The sequence below is a fragment of the Mesoplodon mirus genome (genome assembly GCF_964341445.2).
Source record: "Mesoplodon mirus genome assembly, chromosome: 16".
NCBI classification, from domain to species: domain Eukaryota; kingdom Metazoa; phylum Chordata; class Mammalia; order Artiodactyla; family Ziphiidae; genus Mesoplodon; species Mesoplodon mirus.
The window spans coordinates 8,926,285-8,942,981 of NC_138992.1; the positions used below are offsets into that span (position 1 = coordinate 8,926,285).

The following is a 16,697-nucleotide window of genomic DNA, read 5'->3' on the forward strand; positions in this document are numbered from 1 at the left end:
GGCTCGTTTGGGGTCACATTATGGCATGATCACCATGAACACACCTCGTAGACTCTTCCCAAGATTCACATACATTTCAAGTACAGGAGTGTGGGTCAAGTCCCAGAATCTGGCTAAGGACTCTTGTTCCTCCTGAATTAGTTTTGCTGTGGGACATCCAGCTTCCCCTTCTCACCACACATATCCCTACCCAGGCCACAGGCTCTAGCTCCATGTTCAGTGCCCAGTAAAGAAAAAACCACTCCATAAGGCCATGGCTGATGATTGGCTTTGCAGGACCATGAACTTGTCATTTTAGCCAGTCTTGTTCCTAACACCCCTTCAGCATGTGGCCATATCCTCTCCTCTTTGTCATTCCCGGCCCTCAAGACCGACCCCCGTCTCCAATTTCTGGCTACTTTTTCTTACTGAGAGGTTCAGCAGTCTTGTGCCTTTAAGGTTGCAACTTCCACCTCAACTGGATCAGTAAAATGTTTCACTAGGCAAAGGCAGTTCCTGCCCTAGGATGAATTCTCAAGTTGGGTGTTAAGATAGTGTGCTTTATTTATGACCCAATGCACGCAAATGATTACAAAATGATAATGGGTTAGGATCAGTACTGGAATAGAAATGCTTTAGGGTGCTCTGTGATCCTGAGGGAGGGATCACATGAGGAAAACCTACAGGCAGCAGCTGGGAGGCTCTGGAGGCAAAGCCATGACCGGCACCGTCAAGGTATCAGCAGGAAGACGAAAGGGCCTGTGTGGGGAGTGGGCAGGGAAGGGGAGAGTCTAGACAGACACCAGTAGGGTAAGAGAATCTGAGGAAGTGCTGTGAATCAGTAGGGCCTGCCTGGGGTGGGAGAGCAAGAAGAGATGAGGCTGTGAGGAGGGCAAAGCCAGATCATAGAAGGCTCACACCCCTTGCTAAAGGAGAAGATTGAATGGGGTTTTGTGTCCACAATGCCTAAGGGTCCATACTCCAGGTCAACACATATAATGGGCAATGACCTGGATAAACTGAAACATATGGTCAACCCTAGCTAAGCCTCAGATATCTTTCCAACCCTTTGGCCACAGCCTCTGGGATGCTTCCAGTGTTGTATTCCCAAAGCATGTGGTGGACACTCAGATCATAACCTCAACCACACTCTCGTGTGATTATTTGTGCTCTGTTTCCCCCACTGGACTAGGAGAAATGACGGCTAGGTTTTATTCATGTTTGTACCCTTAAAGCCACCTCTCTGCCTAGGACAGAAGAGGCATTGACATTAAATCACAACAAAATAATAGCTAACATTTAATGAAGGCTAAGTATCTGCCAGGCATTCTTCTAAGCCCATGACATGGATTATATCATTGAAAAATTGAGAACACTAGCACTTTTCTTGGATTCATTTTACATATGAGAAAATCAGGATGCATAGAGGTTGTGTAACTTGCCTAAGATGACACAGCATGAGAGGAGGAAGAGGATTCTAATCTAGATCTTATCTCCAGAGCCTTTGAATGAATAAAGTCAAGTCTTGAGAGAACAAGAGTATGGATTTGTAGAATCGTCTAAGAGCACGTTTCCCAGAGCCTGTCCAGCCAGTGATGCGTGTGTGTCTGGGCGAGCACCAGGCATCATTTGCTTGACCTTAAACAGTGGAGCGAATGACTCTCCATCCATTATCTCCTGTGGTCCTCGCAATAACTGTGCTCTCTAGGCAGGTTCGTTATTCTCGTTCTATGGATGTGATCACTGGGGTTCCCAGAATCCGTGAGCTTCTCAAGATCACATACCAGAGCCTGTTTCTAGTCCGTATCTTTGGACTCCAAACTGTATGGTCTTTTTACTGACAACACAGTTGTCCTGATGGTAATGATTCCTTCTGATGAATTTCTTCATTGCTAAAATGGGAATGATCATATCTACCTTGGGAGGCGGTTGTGAGGATAAATGAGCTGATAGATGTAGTAACTGCTCCCTAAAGAGTGGTGGGGGGTGTTGGCATTGTTACAGTTGTCAATGTCATCATCCTCATCGTCATCATCACCTGAGAAGATTTGGGATGAAGAGTAGGCAGATTCCAGCTATGGATCAGGAGTCATGAATTTAAATAAAATGGCCAAACACAGAAGGGAGTTGAAAATCTTGTTTGGGTTCATAGGCAGGGTTGGAAACGTGGATTCAGGTCTGCAGATCAGCAGCACTGTTGATCAGAAAATGTGATCAGAGAGGATCACCAAGGGCCAGAGCCAGGACTCTGGTCCAATCCAGGACCAGGAGCAGACATTTCCAAACCTCCCTACATCATGGTCCTTACCATCACACCATGAGATCGCTTCCTGTTTGTCTGAACTCTGGGCTCAGGAGGACGGATCCAGCTTATTCATCATTGAATTTCAGCTCTGTGTCCCCCAGTGCCTGCCATGTAAATATTGGATGGATGGATGGATGGATGAATGTACAAGTGGGTACCCACTTACACAAACCAAAAAAGCATGGATTGGAACCTAGCAGGGCACAGAGCCAGATTACATAGAGCAGGAGAGCTTGGAGTATGTGACCAAGCCTGCTGCATGGACCCTCTCTCGTAATTTCCCTCTTACACATGCAGGGAACCTGGTGCTGACCACTGAACCAAAGACTCTCCACCAAGAGCGAGGAAGAACCCTTTTTCTTTGCTGAAACGGTGAAGCGTGCACACACACACACACACACACACTGTCCCTCCACCACCACCATCACCCCCCTCACACACACGGAGTTTATAAATATAATAATCTTAAAGGATTGTTTGCAGTTAGCTTCTGCCTGAGGCAGGGGCATGTACCAAATGAGTTCTCAGTGACTTTTCAATGAGCAGCATTGTGCATCACGGTGGCTTCTGTTCTTTCTAGCATGAAGCACACTTGGTAATTTCAAAAACGATTCTGAAGGCCCCCAATTGAAAGAGGTTGTTTCCTTTAGTAACTATTGACTGTAAAAAATTAATAATAATATGAAGATATGGTGACAGATGCCATCACCGAATTTATCAATCGTTGGATGAATTTGTCTTTATTCTAAGAATGTTTTCATATATTTGAAAAACATAGACCTATATGTGCAGGACACATTATTAACATATTCATATTCCTGTTGATTTACCAAAGCTTGCGGTAACTTTGGGTTTTCAAGGCATCTGCAGCCCTCCAGGGCTGGGACCCGATGATCTAATTCAAATTCTCACTGTTTCCACTAACTAGCTGGTAAAGTAAAAGTTATGCACATTGCTTCACTTCTCCCAGCCCTGTTTTCTTTAACTGGAGCAGTCATTCCTACCTGCCTTTCAGGTGTGTTTTGAGGTTAAACGGGGTAACAGATAAAGCACACACCTATGTCTAACGGATGCTGTAGCTTCATCCTGTCTGACACCTTCCCAGTCTTGCCTCGGCACAATCCAAGACTAGACGCTTCCTTAGTTTCCTTCTTCCTTCCCCTCTAGGTTCCTGATTGTCCTTGGGTGCTTGATTCTGGCCGTCCTGACCACCTTCAGGGAGTACGAGACTGTTTCCGGAGACTGGCTTCTGCTGCTGGTGAGATGGCGTGTGCACCGTGCTGCTGTGCTGCGGGGGTGGATGCTCTGGTGGGACCGCCAACGATGAAGACACGGAGGCCCTTGGGTGTAATTCTGCCCAACCGGTTTTGGTTTCCTGGAGTCTCTGGCCAAGTCCAGGCCCAGGAGAAAGCACTGGTGGATCAGTTGATGAGGTCTGCTGGGGGCACAGGTGGAGCAGGGAATGGCTGGCCTGTGTTATTCCAGATTAGAGATAAGGGGACATAAACAGGGTCAAAGCAAACACCGATATTCACTGGTTAAATGATAAAATACAGCTTCCCAACTCTCTGGCAGTAACACAAAGGCCTGTTTCGGTCCCAGCCCTTCCTCTCCTTTTCCTCCCTAAACCCTGAGGATCTCTTCCTTCAAGGCCAAGCAACAAATCCCACTTCTGCATGAGCACTCCAGGACCTCCCTTCTGGGCCTCTGCCTGTTTTTACTCTCCAGTCTATATCCCGTGGTGTAACAGAGAGAGCGTGCAGTTAGAATTCTCGGGCAAGTTACCTAACACCCCGACTCAGTCTCCTCCCATCCTCACCTAAAATATGTAGCAATGTACGGTGAGGGGCACACGCTGATAGGCTGGGTGCAGCCTCCACACCCGGCCAGGAGGAGGCTCCCAGGAAGAGCTGGATCCTTCTGCAGCCCTGGACAGCACAGGCCAGCTGACCTTTTGAATGACCATGCCTTCCTGGATTAGGATCAGCCCGCCTCTCTAGGGTGAGGCCCCACCCTCTGCACAGGGAAGGGATGCCAGCCCCCAATCAGGGTTTACGAAATAGCAGAACCTTTGCCTCCCACTGAGCTAACCACATGTCCGTGGTGCCGGAATCAGCAGGTTCCTTCCAAGGGCAGGTGTTGACAGTCTACAGGACAGGTCTGAACCTAAGACCTGAGCAGATGACTCCTGGGAAGCCATCCAGTTCCAGGAATTAAGTTTCGAGGATTGCTGCAACTCCCTAAGGGCCCCAGGGAGGTCACCAAGCAGTGGAGGCAAAGGTGTCTCCATCTGATCCACAAAGGAGGCTCAGGAGGAAAGATGCAAACCCGCTGTCCCGGGAGACACCATAGCATGGTCCTGACGGGCTCAGAGCCTGATCACCTGCCTGGGATTCCTTCTTTGTCACTTTTGGCCTTGAGACATTTGTTCAGCCACTTGCCTGGCCTTGGTTTTTCAAAATACAAGATGAGGGTCATATTATAAAATACTTCCAGTGGTGCCTGGCCCAGGAGCTGTGCTCAGTAACCATTGGCCATGATTAGCAATACCAGGGACCAGACACCGGCTGGGCAATATCATTGACTCCTCTCCTTCCAACCCAACTGAACTTCTTGGGGGCTTTTAGTACATTAAAGGGATTTTTTTAAATGATCCATTAGAACAAAAACAGAAAAATGGCTTAATGTTAGAGACAGTTAGCACATCAGAGTGAAGACAGGAACTGCCCCAAACTGAATGGAGGTGATCAGCCTGTCCTACCCCCTCTACCACCGAACCAGCAACAACAGAAATCCAGCTCTTCAGAACTTCCGGACAGAAATCGCTAGTTCTGGACCACTGGGTCCCGGTTAATGTGTCTCTCCACATGTTCTTCAACGCAGGAAACATTTGCTATTTTCATCTTCGGAGCCGAGTTTGCTTTGAGGATCTGGGCTGCTGGGTGTTGCTGCCGATACAAAGGCTGGCGGGGACGACTGAAGTTTGCCAGGAAGCCCTTGTGCATGTTGGGTAAGCCCTGACCCCGAGCCCGGGGGTGCCTCATCCCCTTCTTTTGGTGCATTATTTCTCTGAGGCAATTTTAAGCAGCCGCTGTTCTTCTGGGAAACCATGCAGCATCTTGGGGGCCCGCCCCGCCTCTGACCCTCCCTTCAATCAATCCTCCAGCAGGTGGAATTCCTGCCCCCCGTGGCTTCTCTTTATGATGAGTCCGCAGGGCAGGAATTCTTAAGTCTGGTGGGGGACACTCTTGGCATTTGGATCGTGAAGGAGCCACAGCTCATTGCAGGATGTGAAGCAGCCCCAGTCCCTGGACTAGTAGCACCCCAGTCACTGTGACAGCCAAAATTGCCCGTGCTGTTCCAGACTGGCCATGGTGGGGATGGGAGGCGTGACACCATTGCTGGCTGAGAATGACCTCTGTAGGGCCGCAGAGGTAATTCTTCCATCCTAACACCCAGTCGGGAAGAATCTAGCACCTGTGACCCCCTCGCCACCATAATGCTGTGTCCTGACCCACCTTGCTTTGGGGAGGTGTCATGGAGACCCCTCCATCCAGGTGTAGGCATTTTGATAGCAAAGAAGGTGGAAACTCTCCCACACACCTATTGGTGCACCCCACCATGTTCCCATCTGAAATCCTACTAAAATCATACAGTGACAGGACGAAATCTACCTGCAGTGATGGTTAGGAGTCTTGGAGCTTCGACTTCCTAGGGATGGTTAAAGTCAGAGGATCATAGAATGTCAGGGCTGGAAGGGACCTTCAAGAGCGTTTGGTTGAAGATGCCCTCCTGTCTGATGCTCCAGCCCCCTTTGCAGCAGCCTTTAAGTGGTCCCCCAGACTCTACTGGCATACCTCCAGTCACGGGGCACTCACCATCTCTCGAGGGTATTCATTCCACCTTAACTCCTCTGACTCTCTTCACATATTCGAGTTCAGCCATCCTATTCCTCCTCTCCACTCCAGCAGTCTCCTTTCATTGGGAGGAATGTGCTTAGCGGCTTCAACTCCATCTTATAACCCATCTTCTTGGCATCATAGAACCTCTCCTCTGAGCTGCTGCTTATTCCTCACTCCCCTTTTAAAAAGTGACCTGCCGGGACTGGACACAGCCCTGTGGGTACGAATGACCCAGCCATGGAGGAAGAGCTGGACCCCTCCTCTGTCCTAGGTGCCAAGTTCTCTCTGTGCCTCCTGGGGCTGTGTTGCCGCGTTTGCAGGTTGCCTCACACAAAGGACAGGTACCACCCTCACTGTCGGCTGAAGCCTCTCTTCCTTCTTCCCATTTGCTGCTGAGGTTGGAAATCTGAGGATTTTGTTTATTGCTTAGAATTTTGAATGCAAGGAGGGTGGGTGTGTGTACGCATGCGTGCACACGTGCAATTTTGGAGCACTTTGTAGTTATTGATTTTTTTCACATTTTTTTTCTCTCTTCCTTTGTCCTCTTTCCATGTCTATCTACCGTGTCTTAGTCCTTTACAGCTGCTGTATACCACAGTATACCACAGACAGGGTAGCTTATAAACAACAGAAATTTATTTCTCACAGTTCTGGAGGCTGGACATCTGAGATTGGGGTGCCAGCATGGCCGGGTTCTGGTGAGAGTCCACTTCCTAGTTCCTAGAGAGCTGTCTTCTTGCTGTGTCCTCACATGATGGAAGGGGCGAGGGAGCACGCTGGGGTCTCTTTCATAAGGGTACTAATGCCATGCGTGGGGGATCCACCCTCATGAACTAATCACCTCCCAAAGGCCCCACCTCCCAATGCCATTTACACAGGAGGTTAGGACTCAACATATGAATTTGAAAGAACCCAAACATTCAGTCCATGGCAGCCCCCAACTCTCCTTCCCCTTCCTCTTTCCTGTCTTTCTTTCAAGTCTTAAGCTGACTTCTTTTTGGGGTGACCTGTCCAGTGTGTGTGTGTGTGTGTGTGTGTGTGTGTGTTGGCAGGGGGTGAGGGAGATGACTTTGTGATCGACGGTGCCCAAATTCAGAGGTTCCTGCCAAGTTAGAGGATGTCGTAGCATATGGAGCCCGGGCCCCTCCAGAACAGGGCCGTTCCCCATGGAACTGTCTCCACTATTCCAGGATTGTACCGGAGCTCCAGATCACGTTCCCCTGCCGGCCTTCCTGGAGAGACGAGGCTGGGCCTCAGCATCCACCATCCTTGCTGGCTTCTTTCCTGATGTTGCTGCATTTTCTATTCTACTCCTCTCAACTTCTCCCGTAACGTGGCCCCTGTGGGAAATGTTGCTTTTCTCTGTGTGTCTGACAAGAGGCTGGTTATCACGTCCACACATATCATGGCCTCCTTACTCAAAGCAGCCTCAGATCCTGCCATTTTTGGTGTGGATGGGTCTCTCTGGGCCAGAATTTGCTGTCCTGTCAGAGTGTCATAGACTTAAGTCACATTTACCCTGCACCTAGGTTTTGTTTTCTCTTTTACAAACGTGATAAATGGGTATCTTTGCACAGATAGACTGAGAAGCCTGGCCAAGGATATAGACATATTGGTATCCAGGTGTCTGAGCCCTACTTTTTCCCAAAGCGTAGGCACACCTGGGAGATACTTTGACATGGTGGAAGGGGTGCCAGCTTTTTTGGCAGACGTACCTGGTGTAGATCAAGGAGCCTAATCCAAGCTGGGTGGCAGCACAAACAAAGATGTAGAGGTGTGAGAGGACACTGTGGGCTCAGCCAACCACACATGCTTCTAGAAGGTTCCCAAGGGCCGGATCACAGAGGATTTTCAGAAGTTTGGACTTTGCCCAGTGGATAAACATTCCTACAATGTGTTCCTTGGAATCCTGATGCTCTTGCAAAAAAAAAAACAAAAAACAAAAACAAAACAAACAAGCAAAAACAGTTCAGACAGGTCAAAATCTTTTGAGAAAGGCTGGACTTCATTGGTAAAATTGAGAGCCACAGGGCATATTACCATATTAAAGGCTCTGAGAAGTCCTGCAGTAGCAAAACCTGTTTAATTGAATTTTTTTCAGATTTACTTGATCATGGGATCCTTTTTACTTGCTTAGCCCCCTGCAGTACAGTGGGGAGATAACAGATCCGGGAGCTGGGGGGAGGGCATTGAAGGGAATAAGAAAGAGACCAGGGCCCTCTTTATTCCATCCTCAGCCATTTAACTTCAGGAGCCAGCTTGGCCCTTTCAGAAGTGCCCCATCCCCTCGGCCTTTGCTTCCAGTCACAGCTCTGGTAGACGTTTCTAGGTCACCTCCTGACAGCAGCATCCCACTTCTGGGGTGGGCCCCATGTTTTCCCACAGTCTACCCCAGGGCCTTCTCTGAAGCTGAGGGAGGTCACAGGCAGTGGAGCTCACGAGTGTGGGGAGGTTACGACCCCCTCAGCCAGCAGGGAACAGCATCTGGTGGACAGATGGCCCAGCTCCCATCTTTCAGAGGGACAATGGTGGGAGGTGTTCTGCATACAGCTCAGAGGCTCCAGCAGCGGCCTTGACAACACCCCTTGCACTGGCCTTTTCCCCACCACCCCCTCCCCTCACTTCTGCTTCCTGAGATCATTTCTCATTAAATCACCCACAGCCTCGTCCCTGTCTCAGGGGCTGTTTGCAGGGGAAACCCACAGTAAAGCAGCATCTGAGCTTCAGGCTTCACCTCCACCACCTGGGCAACCCAGATCCCTTCTCGGCCAGAGAGGGACCCCCGAGTGCCACCCCTGGAGGGCCTTGGAGCATCACTTCCCTAGGATTTGGAGTGAGCGTTGGAGTCCAGCAGGCCTCCTGCCTCCAATCCCAAGTCGGCCACATCCGGCCGCGAGGCCCTAGGAGGACATTCACACTCAGAGCTCCTGTTTCCTCACCTGTCACAGGAGAACGCGAATCACGCGCCGTCCATGTCACGATTTAACACAGCGGTGTTTAGCGCGTGTTCGTCCGCTGCCGACTGCCTGCGACGGCCCCCATGCCTTGGCCTGACCTCCTTTCCCCTCTCCCCTGCCACCCTCTGTCCTCTCTCCAGACATCTTCGTGCTGATCGCTTCTGTGCCGGTGGTTGCTGTGGGAAACCAGGGCAATGTCCTGGCCACGTCCCTGCGGAGCCTGCGCTTCCTGCAGATACTGCGGATGCTTCGCATGGATCGGAGGGGCGGCACCTGGAAGCTCCTGGGCTCGGCCATCTGCGCCCACAGCAAAGTAAGTGTCGCTGCAAAGGGGACAGACCGCGCTGGCTTCCTGCCCACCTAGGCCCATCCGTGGCATCTCCTCCCTGACAGCATCCCCAGAGGGTGGTTGTCCTGTCCACTGATGATGATGATGATAAAGATGGGGGGAGGAGCAGCAGCAGGAAGGAGAAGCACACACAGGTGTGCTGCAGCCAGCAGACGCAGGTAGACCTGGGCTCAGGTCTCAGCCCCAGCAAATGCAAACAACTTTGGCCAAGTCACTCAACACTCTTTTTTTTTTTTTTTTTTGCGGTACGCGGGCCTCTGTTGTGGCCTCTCCCGATGTGGAGCACAAGCTCCGGACGCGCAGGCTCAGCGGCCATGGCTCACGGGCTCAGCCGCTCCGCGGCATGTGGGATCCTTCCGGACCGGGGCACGAACCCGTGTCCCCTGCATCGGCAGGCGGACTCTCAACCACTGCGCCACCAGGGAAGCCCCACTCAACCCTCTTTGACCTCAGTTTTTCCTCATTCCTAAAGCAGGGATGATAATGCCTGTACCTCTGGATTGTTGAGAGGATGAAATGAGCTAATGCAAACCAGCATGGGATGGGAGGGAAGGGTTCTGGAATGGACAGACTGGTTTGAATCCAGACTCTATTGACGTGACTTTGGAGATTTCCTGTAACCCCTCTGGGTCTTCTTTCCTGCCATTTATAAAATGGAAATGACAATGCATTCACCTCAGGGTGAAAAGCACTTAGAATACACCCAGTTCATTGATGTGGTTCAGTTGCTATTTTTATTATGTAGCCAGAAGCATGGTGCCTAGAACTTAGTGTTTGATACAGATGAGCTCGCCCCAGGGGTCAGGCACTGTTCTCACCCCATTTCAGTGCTAAAGAAGCAGATCTGGAAAGACGAAGTGAGCTGCCCACCATCACATACCCAGGCCGTCTGGCTTCAGAGCCTGTGTTCAGCGATTTGCTGCTGGTCGTGGTGGCTCTTGCCTCTCCAAGGGAGATGCGAAGCTAGGATGAGTGGGACTTGGCCTGATCTCTCCCAGAGTCCCACGTGCTTGAGCAGGTGTGGAAACCCAGGCAGGCAGAATCCAGCGTGTCTGGAGCTGTCTCTGTAGTGCTCCCTGTGTTTCTTTCCTATGGTTAGCTCAAACCTTTGGTAGCACTTTGTGTTAACATCCCTGCCTCAGCTGGACCCTGGAGAAATGAAGGAAGAACCTCTGAGTGGCAGGAAAAACCTCGCACCCCGAGGCCAGTTCAGGAGAAATCGGAGTGAAGGACCCCTGGGATGGGTGTTCTTCAGGGGATAAAGCCAAAGCTACCTTTGTCACTACAAAAGCATCTTCTTGTGCCAGGCTTGGTGGGTACAATGGACATGGTTGGTGCCCTGACCAGGCTACCTTTACCGGGAGGATGTGCTCAGCCCTCAGCTGCTATGAGAGTTAGCTGCTCATATTCCCAGCTGTCCCCTTCTCTGGAGACATCCAGGAGCGCTGCCTTGCCCAGGAGCTTATATTGTTCTCATCTTCCTTCCCCCACATCGGGGAAGCACACAGCCAGTGACTAACTGACACAATTACATTTCTTGCGTTGGGACCAGCCCTATGGTGCAGTTCACACTCCAGAGCTCCCCGTGGGATCAGGGTGAAGGAGGCTCCAGCAGAGAACCCATCCTTGCTGAGCTCTTTCTCCTGCCCTGTCTGGTTTCTTTCACTCCCTCTCTCCTGAGACCCTCCCTCAATCATCACATGCACCTAAGTTTCTGTCTCAGGCTCTGCTTCTGGGGAACTGCACCAAAGGCAGTGATCCTGGGGCAAGTTGCCATTGGGGAGCTCAGAGTTTCCCTTATATGTGTGAACAGCACCATGCCATCCCCACTTGGCAACCCCAGAACGCCTCCACACAGCTAACTCCTGGGTTCTTCCAGCTCAGTGCACACCCAGATATGCCGGCATGTCATCGTAGAATACAGGAGCTCAGGAGTCAGACAGCAGCTCAGGGCAAATTGCAGCTCTGCTGCCTTCCAGCCGTAAGGCTTTAAGAACATTGCTCTGTCTTTATACGAGCTTCCCCCGTGGTTAAAATGTGAATCCTTCCAGCAGCTCACATAAGCAAAGGTACATGTAAGTGCCTGGTGAATAATAAGTGCTCATTCCTGGTAGCATGGATTATTTCAAACATGCACTCCTTCACGAACATACAAGTAAATATATAAAGAAAATGAAATACAAGTTTAAAACACCCGGAGTCTCTCACTGGAGGATGCAGTTTCTTGCCATACATGTTTTATTCCCCATCTGTGCCACTTCTGGCCACAGGCTCGGGGAGGGTCAGGGCTTTCTTTTCAGAGTTCTTTCGTCACCCGACCTTCTATTTTGTCTTTTATCAGAGGACTTGTCAGCAATACCTAAACTTGTCTCCGTGGAGCTGAGCTGATTCACAGCTCCAGTGGAAAAATCAGGGCTAAAAATGGCTGGTTACAGTCCTTGTCCTGGGTTCCTTCAGATTAGAATAGGTGACAGTTGGATGTTTGCTATGTGATTCCTGGGAAAAGATGGTCCACGCCACTGCCAGACCCCACAACTGATGCCAGGCGGGCAGAACTTCAAGACAACTGATGCCAGGCAGGCAGAACTTCAAGTGTGTGGTAGGAGACCGCAGGCAGACAAAACAGCTGCTTGGCAAGCTCTGTATCCCATCCTTCCCTGCAGCAGTCCCACTAGACGAGCCTTCAGCCTTTCCCTGTGCCGTAGCTGCAGAGCGGTTATAGGGCTGGCCTTCACTTCCGGGGCAGGCAGTGTGTTCAGGAGGTAAGCACTTACCTGGATTTGAGTCCAGCATTTACTAACTGCAGGAGCTTAGACCAGCTCCTTCTCTGAGCCTGGTGAACAGGCACTTACCAATTCATTTCTTCATTCATTCATTCATTCAGAAAACGTGTTCTCTGGGCCAAGTTCCATGCTTGACTCCCCTGGAGGCTCAGAGATGAAGAGTGACGGGCCCATAGAGGGTTACACAGGGTTAGACTTTAAAGTTAACGCTCTTACCAAAGTTAGGATCGGCCGGGCTCTGCTTCCAGAACAAATAAGTCCTGGAGTGTCTGTGACTTAGCACAAAAGATGCGGGTGTCTTCTCACTCACACAGTGTCTCATGTGGGCAGGGTGGTCCTCATCTGTCTTGGAAATGAGCCTTGAGTCACCAAGGCAAGGGAAGGGAAGCCCAGAGCATCCTCTAGAATGGATTTAAGGCAGGAAGTAGCTCCCGTCACCCCTCCACATTGGCTGGACCCCAGGCCCTCAGCCCGCACCTGACTGCAGAGGGGCTCAGGCGTGTGTTCTGCCACAGAACTGCTGGCGAAAATTGCCTCCAGGCAGAATTACCTTGACTAGCCTTTGAGATGACTGCAAGGCACAGAGTGGGGACACATTTCACTCCTCAGTGAGGACCTTTATACCAGCTCTTAATCCCACGCAGCCAGTGCTTCTGTGTGCACATGGACAGCTGTTTCTCTGCTTAAGCACCAGATGAAACTTCTGACTCGCATTTGGGGGCCAGAGGGTATGGAAAAGCTTAGGCACGCTAGAATCACACTTAACAGAGCAAGAGGGTCATGCTCATACAGCCACTGGGGAAGGACGATCCAATTCATCTTTTCCTTCTCGAGCCCCCAGCGGGGCAGACACTCATGGAGGGGAAGGGCTGGCTGGATTGCCTGCAGCATCTCAGCTAACCTCTCTCTGCTGTAAAGTCACACAAGTGCACTGTGCACACGATGCTGTGGGGAAGGTCAGGCCTCTAAGCAAATGAGCATAAGACAGTGTTAGAGATTTAAAGTTTGTTTAGAAAATAGTGAAGGAACTGAAAGAAAGCTAGAAATGAACCCTAGCTCTAGTTGGGGGAGCAAACATCCAGAAAGCTCTCATAGTGGACGTGACGTGAATCTGGAGATGACTCAGTGCTCTCTGGTTGGTCCCATGGGGGAGGACAGAGGACCAAGGTGAACAGAGGCACAGAAGCAGGCAGAAAGCAGCCCTGTCAGCGAGACGCGATTCACCCCTAAAGCCAGCTGGCTGGCCGCAGATGGTCAAGTAGATGAACTCTATCGATATGAACAGCTTCATTCTCTGTGATGACTCAGCAGGAATGACGGGCCTAATCTCCACGCTGTGTTCGCCCATGACTTTGACTTTCTTCTGCCCAACCTACCACAGTAACCACAGTAACCCTTGGAACTGGAAAAGAACGAAAGGCGTAGAAAGCACCTCAGGGACTGTCATGGTCAGGATGTTTGAAACCTCAGTGGTTTGCCCATCTTTGCCATCTCTCTGCACCATCCTTACTATGCCTCAATGTCTTCCTTTAAGTCAGCTTTCTCCTGTGTACGTGCATGTCCTAGGCTATCGTGCGGTAATATCCACGAAATAATAGATTTTACTGTCATCTGTGCTAATGTGTAATATGGTCTAAATCAGTAGGTGACCACGTCACATAAAAAAACACCTATCTGCATTTGAAGTGTCTGTGGCACTTTCTGGAACTCTCTGGTCCAGTCCCTTCATTTTAAAAATGAAAAAAATAAAAATAAAAATTAAAAAATAAAAATGAAGAAACTGGGCTTCCCTGGTGGCGCAGTGGTTGAGAGTCCGCCTGCCGATGCAGGGGACACGGGTTCATGCCCCAGTCCGGGAGGATCCCACATGCCGCGGAGCGGCTGGGCCCGTGAGCCATGGCTGCTGAGCCTGCACGTCCGGAGCCTGTGCTCCGCTACGGGAGAGGCCACAGCAGTGAGAGGCCCTCCTACCGCAAAAAAAAAAAAAAAAAAGAAGAAACTGAGGCTGGGGAGGAGGGGTCCCAGAGTCACACAGTCAGTTAGTGGCAGGGCTGCGTCCCTGTCCACAGCTCCATCCATTCTGCCAGGCTAGCTCCCCATTGCTGTCCATTGCTGTCCCAGTAGAAATGAGCTTTGTCCTTGCCCTGCCCAGTCCTGTGTAGGATAGGCTCTCCTGAGTCCCGAGCCTCATCTCAGAGGCAGTGGCCAGTCTCTCCTGCCTTCTTGCCTCCAGGGGAAGGCCCTTGAGCTGTGATATAGAGATCACAGAAACCTTCCTCTCCTCCTAGAGCTATACACTTGTTCTGTTAATGATGAACATGATGACCATATTACTGATCCTATTGTACAATGATGGGAGAGGAGGATCAGAGAAAGTAAGTAACTCGCCCATGTCACAGAGCTGGGCAACCTGGACTGCAGCTCCAGTGTGGCTGCTTCCAACCTCCACCCAGCCTCCACTCAGTGACCCCTTCCCTGTCTCTGCTTGCTCTCCCAGGAGCTCATCACTGCCTGGTACATCGGGTTCCTGACGCTCATCCTTTCTTCATTTCTCGTCTACCTGGTTGAGAAAGATGTGCCGGAAGTGGATGCCCAAGGAGAAGAGATGAAAGAGGAGTTTGAGACCTATGCGGATGCCCTTTGGTGGGGTCTGGTGAGCTACCACCTTGAAGGCTGCCCGGTGGGGATTGTCTGTTAGGGACAGAGAGAGATGGAGGGCGTGGCATGGATGCGCTCGGGCGGGCAACTGCATTCTGCAGCCACAGGAGAGAGGAGCCCTCCTCCATTTCTGAACCTGCCCCTGGGAGACGCCCCCGGCAGGGTAGGCCCTTGGAAGGGGCTTTTCCATAGTGTTTATAAGAAGTCAGAGCTCTCAACAGTCTGGTCCTATGGTCACTCAGGTACCTTACCTCATTTGTCATAGGCTGTCATCAGCCAGGCCATGCTGTGCAAACAGACACAGTGGCAGATGTAGATGTGTGTACCCAAACCCTCAAACACACCTAGAGACACACGGCCCCACACCCACAGGACATGTGGTACTAAAGCATTGCTCTAAGCGCTTTACATTTCTAAATATTTTAAGCTGAAATAGCTCTTATTATTAGCCACCTTTTAAAAATGGGGAAACTGAGGCATAAAGTTGAGTAAATTCAAGGACGATCTCTGAGCCAGTTAGTGGTTGACTTGGGATTTGAACTCAGGCATTTGGCTTCTAGAAGCCACACTCTTAACTGGTCCGAAAGCCTGCCTTCCATGTTCATAAGTACATGTGCGCTGATAACCTGCACATGTAAACGCACACAGGAATATTCAACTCATACCAGGACAGATACGGGCACAGACCTTAGCCATGCACACATGTACACACAATACATATGAATACACCCACAAGAGCACATATATTTAGAATCATGGCTATACACAAAATCACACATAGGCAAATATACACATGAATGTATATCACATGCACATGTTTGCAATTATTGAAATATTTGTTGACTGATTGACTATAGGGAAGAAATCCTTAACTTAGAAACAGGTGTGGTCTCAAGGCTCCCGTAAAAATTCGCCGGTACTTAGCACCATCTCTCCCGTGGGAATCTTATTCTAAACGGGAACAGCACCCTGGTCAGTACAAAGGCTTATAGGTGAAGCTCAGCTGATACATCATTAATTTCCTCTCCCTGAGAAGCCACATGTCTGAACTCTTCTCTCTTCAGATCACACTGGCCACCATTGGCTATGGAGACAAGACGCCCAAAACGTGGGAAGGCCGTCTGATTGCAGCCACCTTTTCCTTAATTGGCGTCTCCTTTTTCGCCCTTCCAGCGGTGAGTATCTCTGGTGTTCTCCCTAGTGTGATGGGCAGGACCCCTCATCGCTTGGCCCCAGCTCAACTTTCCAGCCTCATCTTCCATCGTCTCATACCTTGAATTCCAGCTCTATCAACTCAATAACCATCCCTGTAGCATGGTTTCCTGTCTCTCTGCCATAGGCTGTGCTGATCCCTTTGCCAGGAGTGATCCCCCCAAACACCTACTCCTCTTTCAAGACCCAGTTTCTTTTTTTTTTTTTTAATTGCAGTATAGCTGATTTGCAATGCTGAGCCCATCTCTGCTGTACAGCAAAGTGACTCAGTTATACACATAGAGACATTCTTTTTTTTAATATTCTTTTCCATTATGGTTTATCACAGGATATTGAATATAGTTCTCCATGCTGTACCGTAGGACCTTGATATTTATCCTTAAGACCCAGTTTCAATGCTACCTTCTTTAGGCTGAGTTAGTCCTTCCCTCCTCTGGGCATAGCTCTTTAAAGGCGTTTCAGACCCCATGCTGGGATTGCACATTTCCAAATCTGCCTGCCCAGAAGACTGTCAGCTCTTGGGGAGCTGAGCTTATGTCTTTCACCCACGTA

At 50.2% G+C, this 16,697-nt stretch overlaps 1 protein-coding gene across 2 annotated transcripts in view; it reads left to right on the forward strand.

The window, feature by feature from the left end:
* Window positions 1-16,697, forward strand: part of KCNQ3 (potassium voltage-gated channel subfamily Q member 3) — a gene marked incomplete at its 5' end in the record, with an annotated part of 282,422 nt that overhangs the window by 220,350 nt on the left and 45,375 nt on the right. For both annotated transcript variants that reach the window (XM_082601312.1, XM_082601313.1), the window contains 5 exons: window positions 3,452-3,542; window positions 5,168-5,294; window positions 9,284-9,456; window positions 14,773-14,928; window positions 15,998-16,108. In XM_082601312.1, coding sequence (XP_082457438.1) covers window positions 3,452-3,542; window positions 5,168-5,294; window positions 9,284-9,456; window positions 14,773-14,928; window positions 15,998-16,108 — 658 coding nt within the window. The remainder of the gene's footprint in view (window positions 1-3,451; window positions 3,543-5,167; window positions 5,295-9,283; window positions 9,457-14,772; window positions 14,929-15,997; window positions 16,109-16,697) is intronic.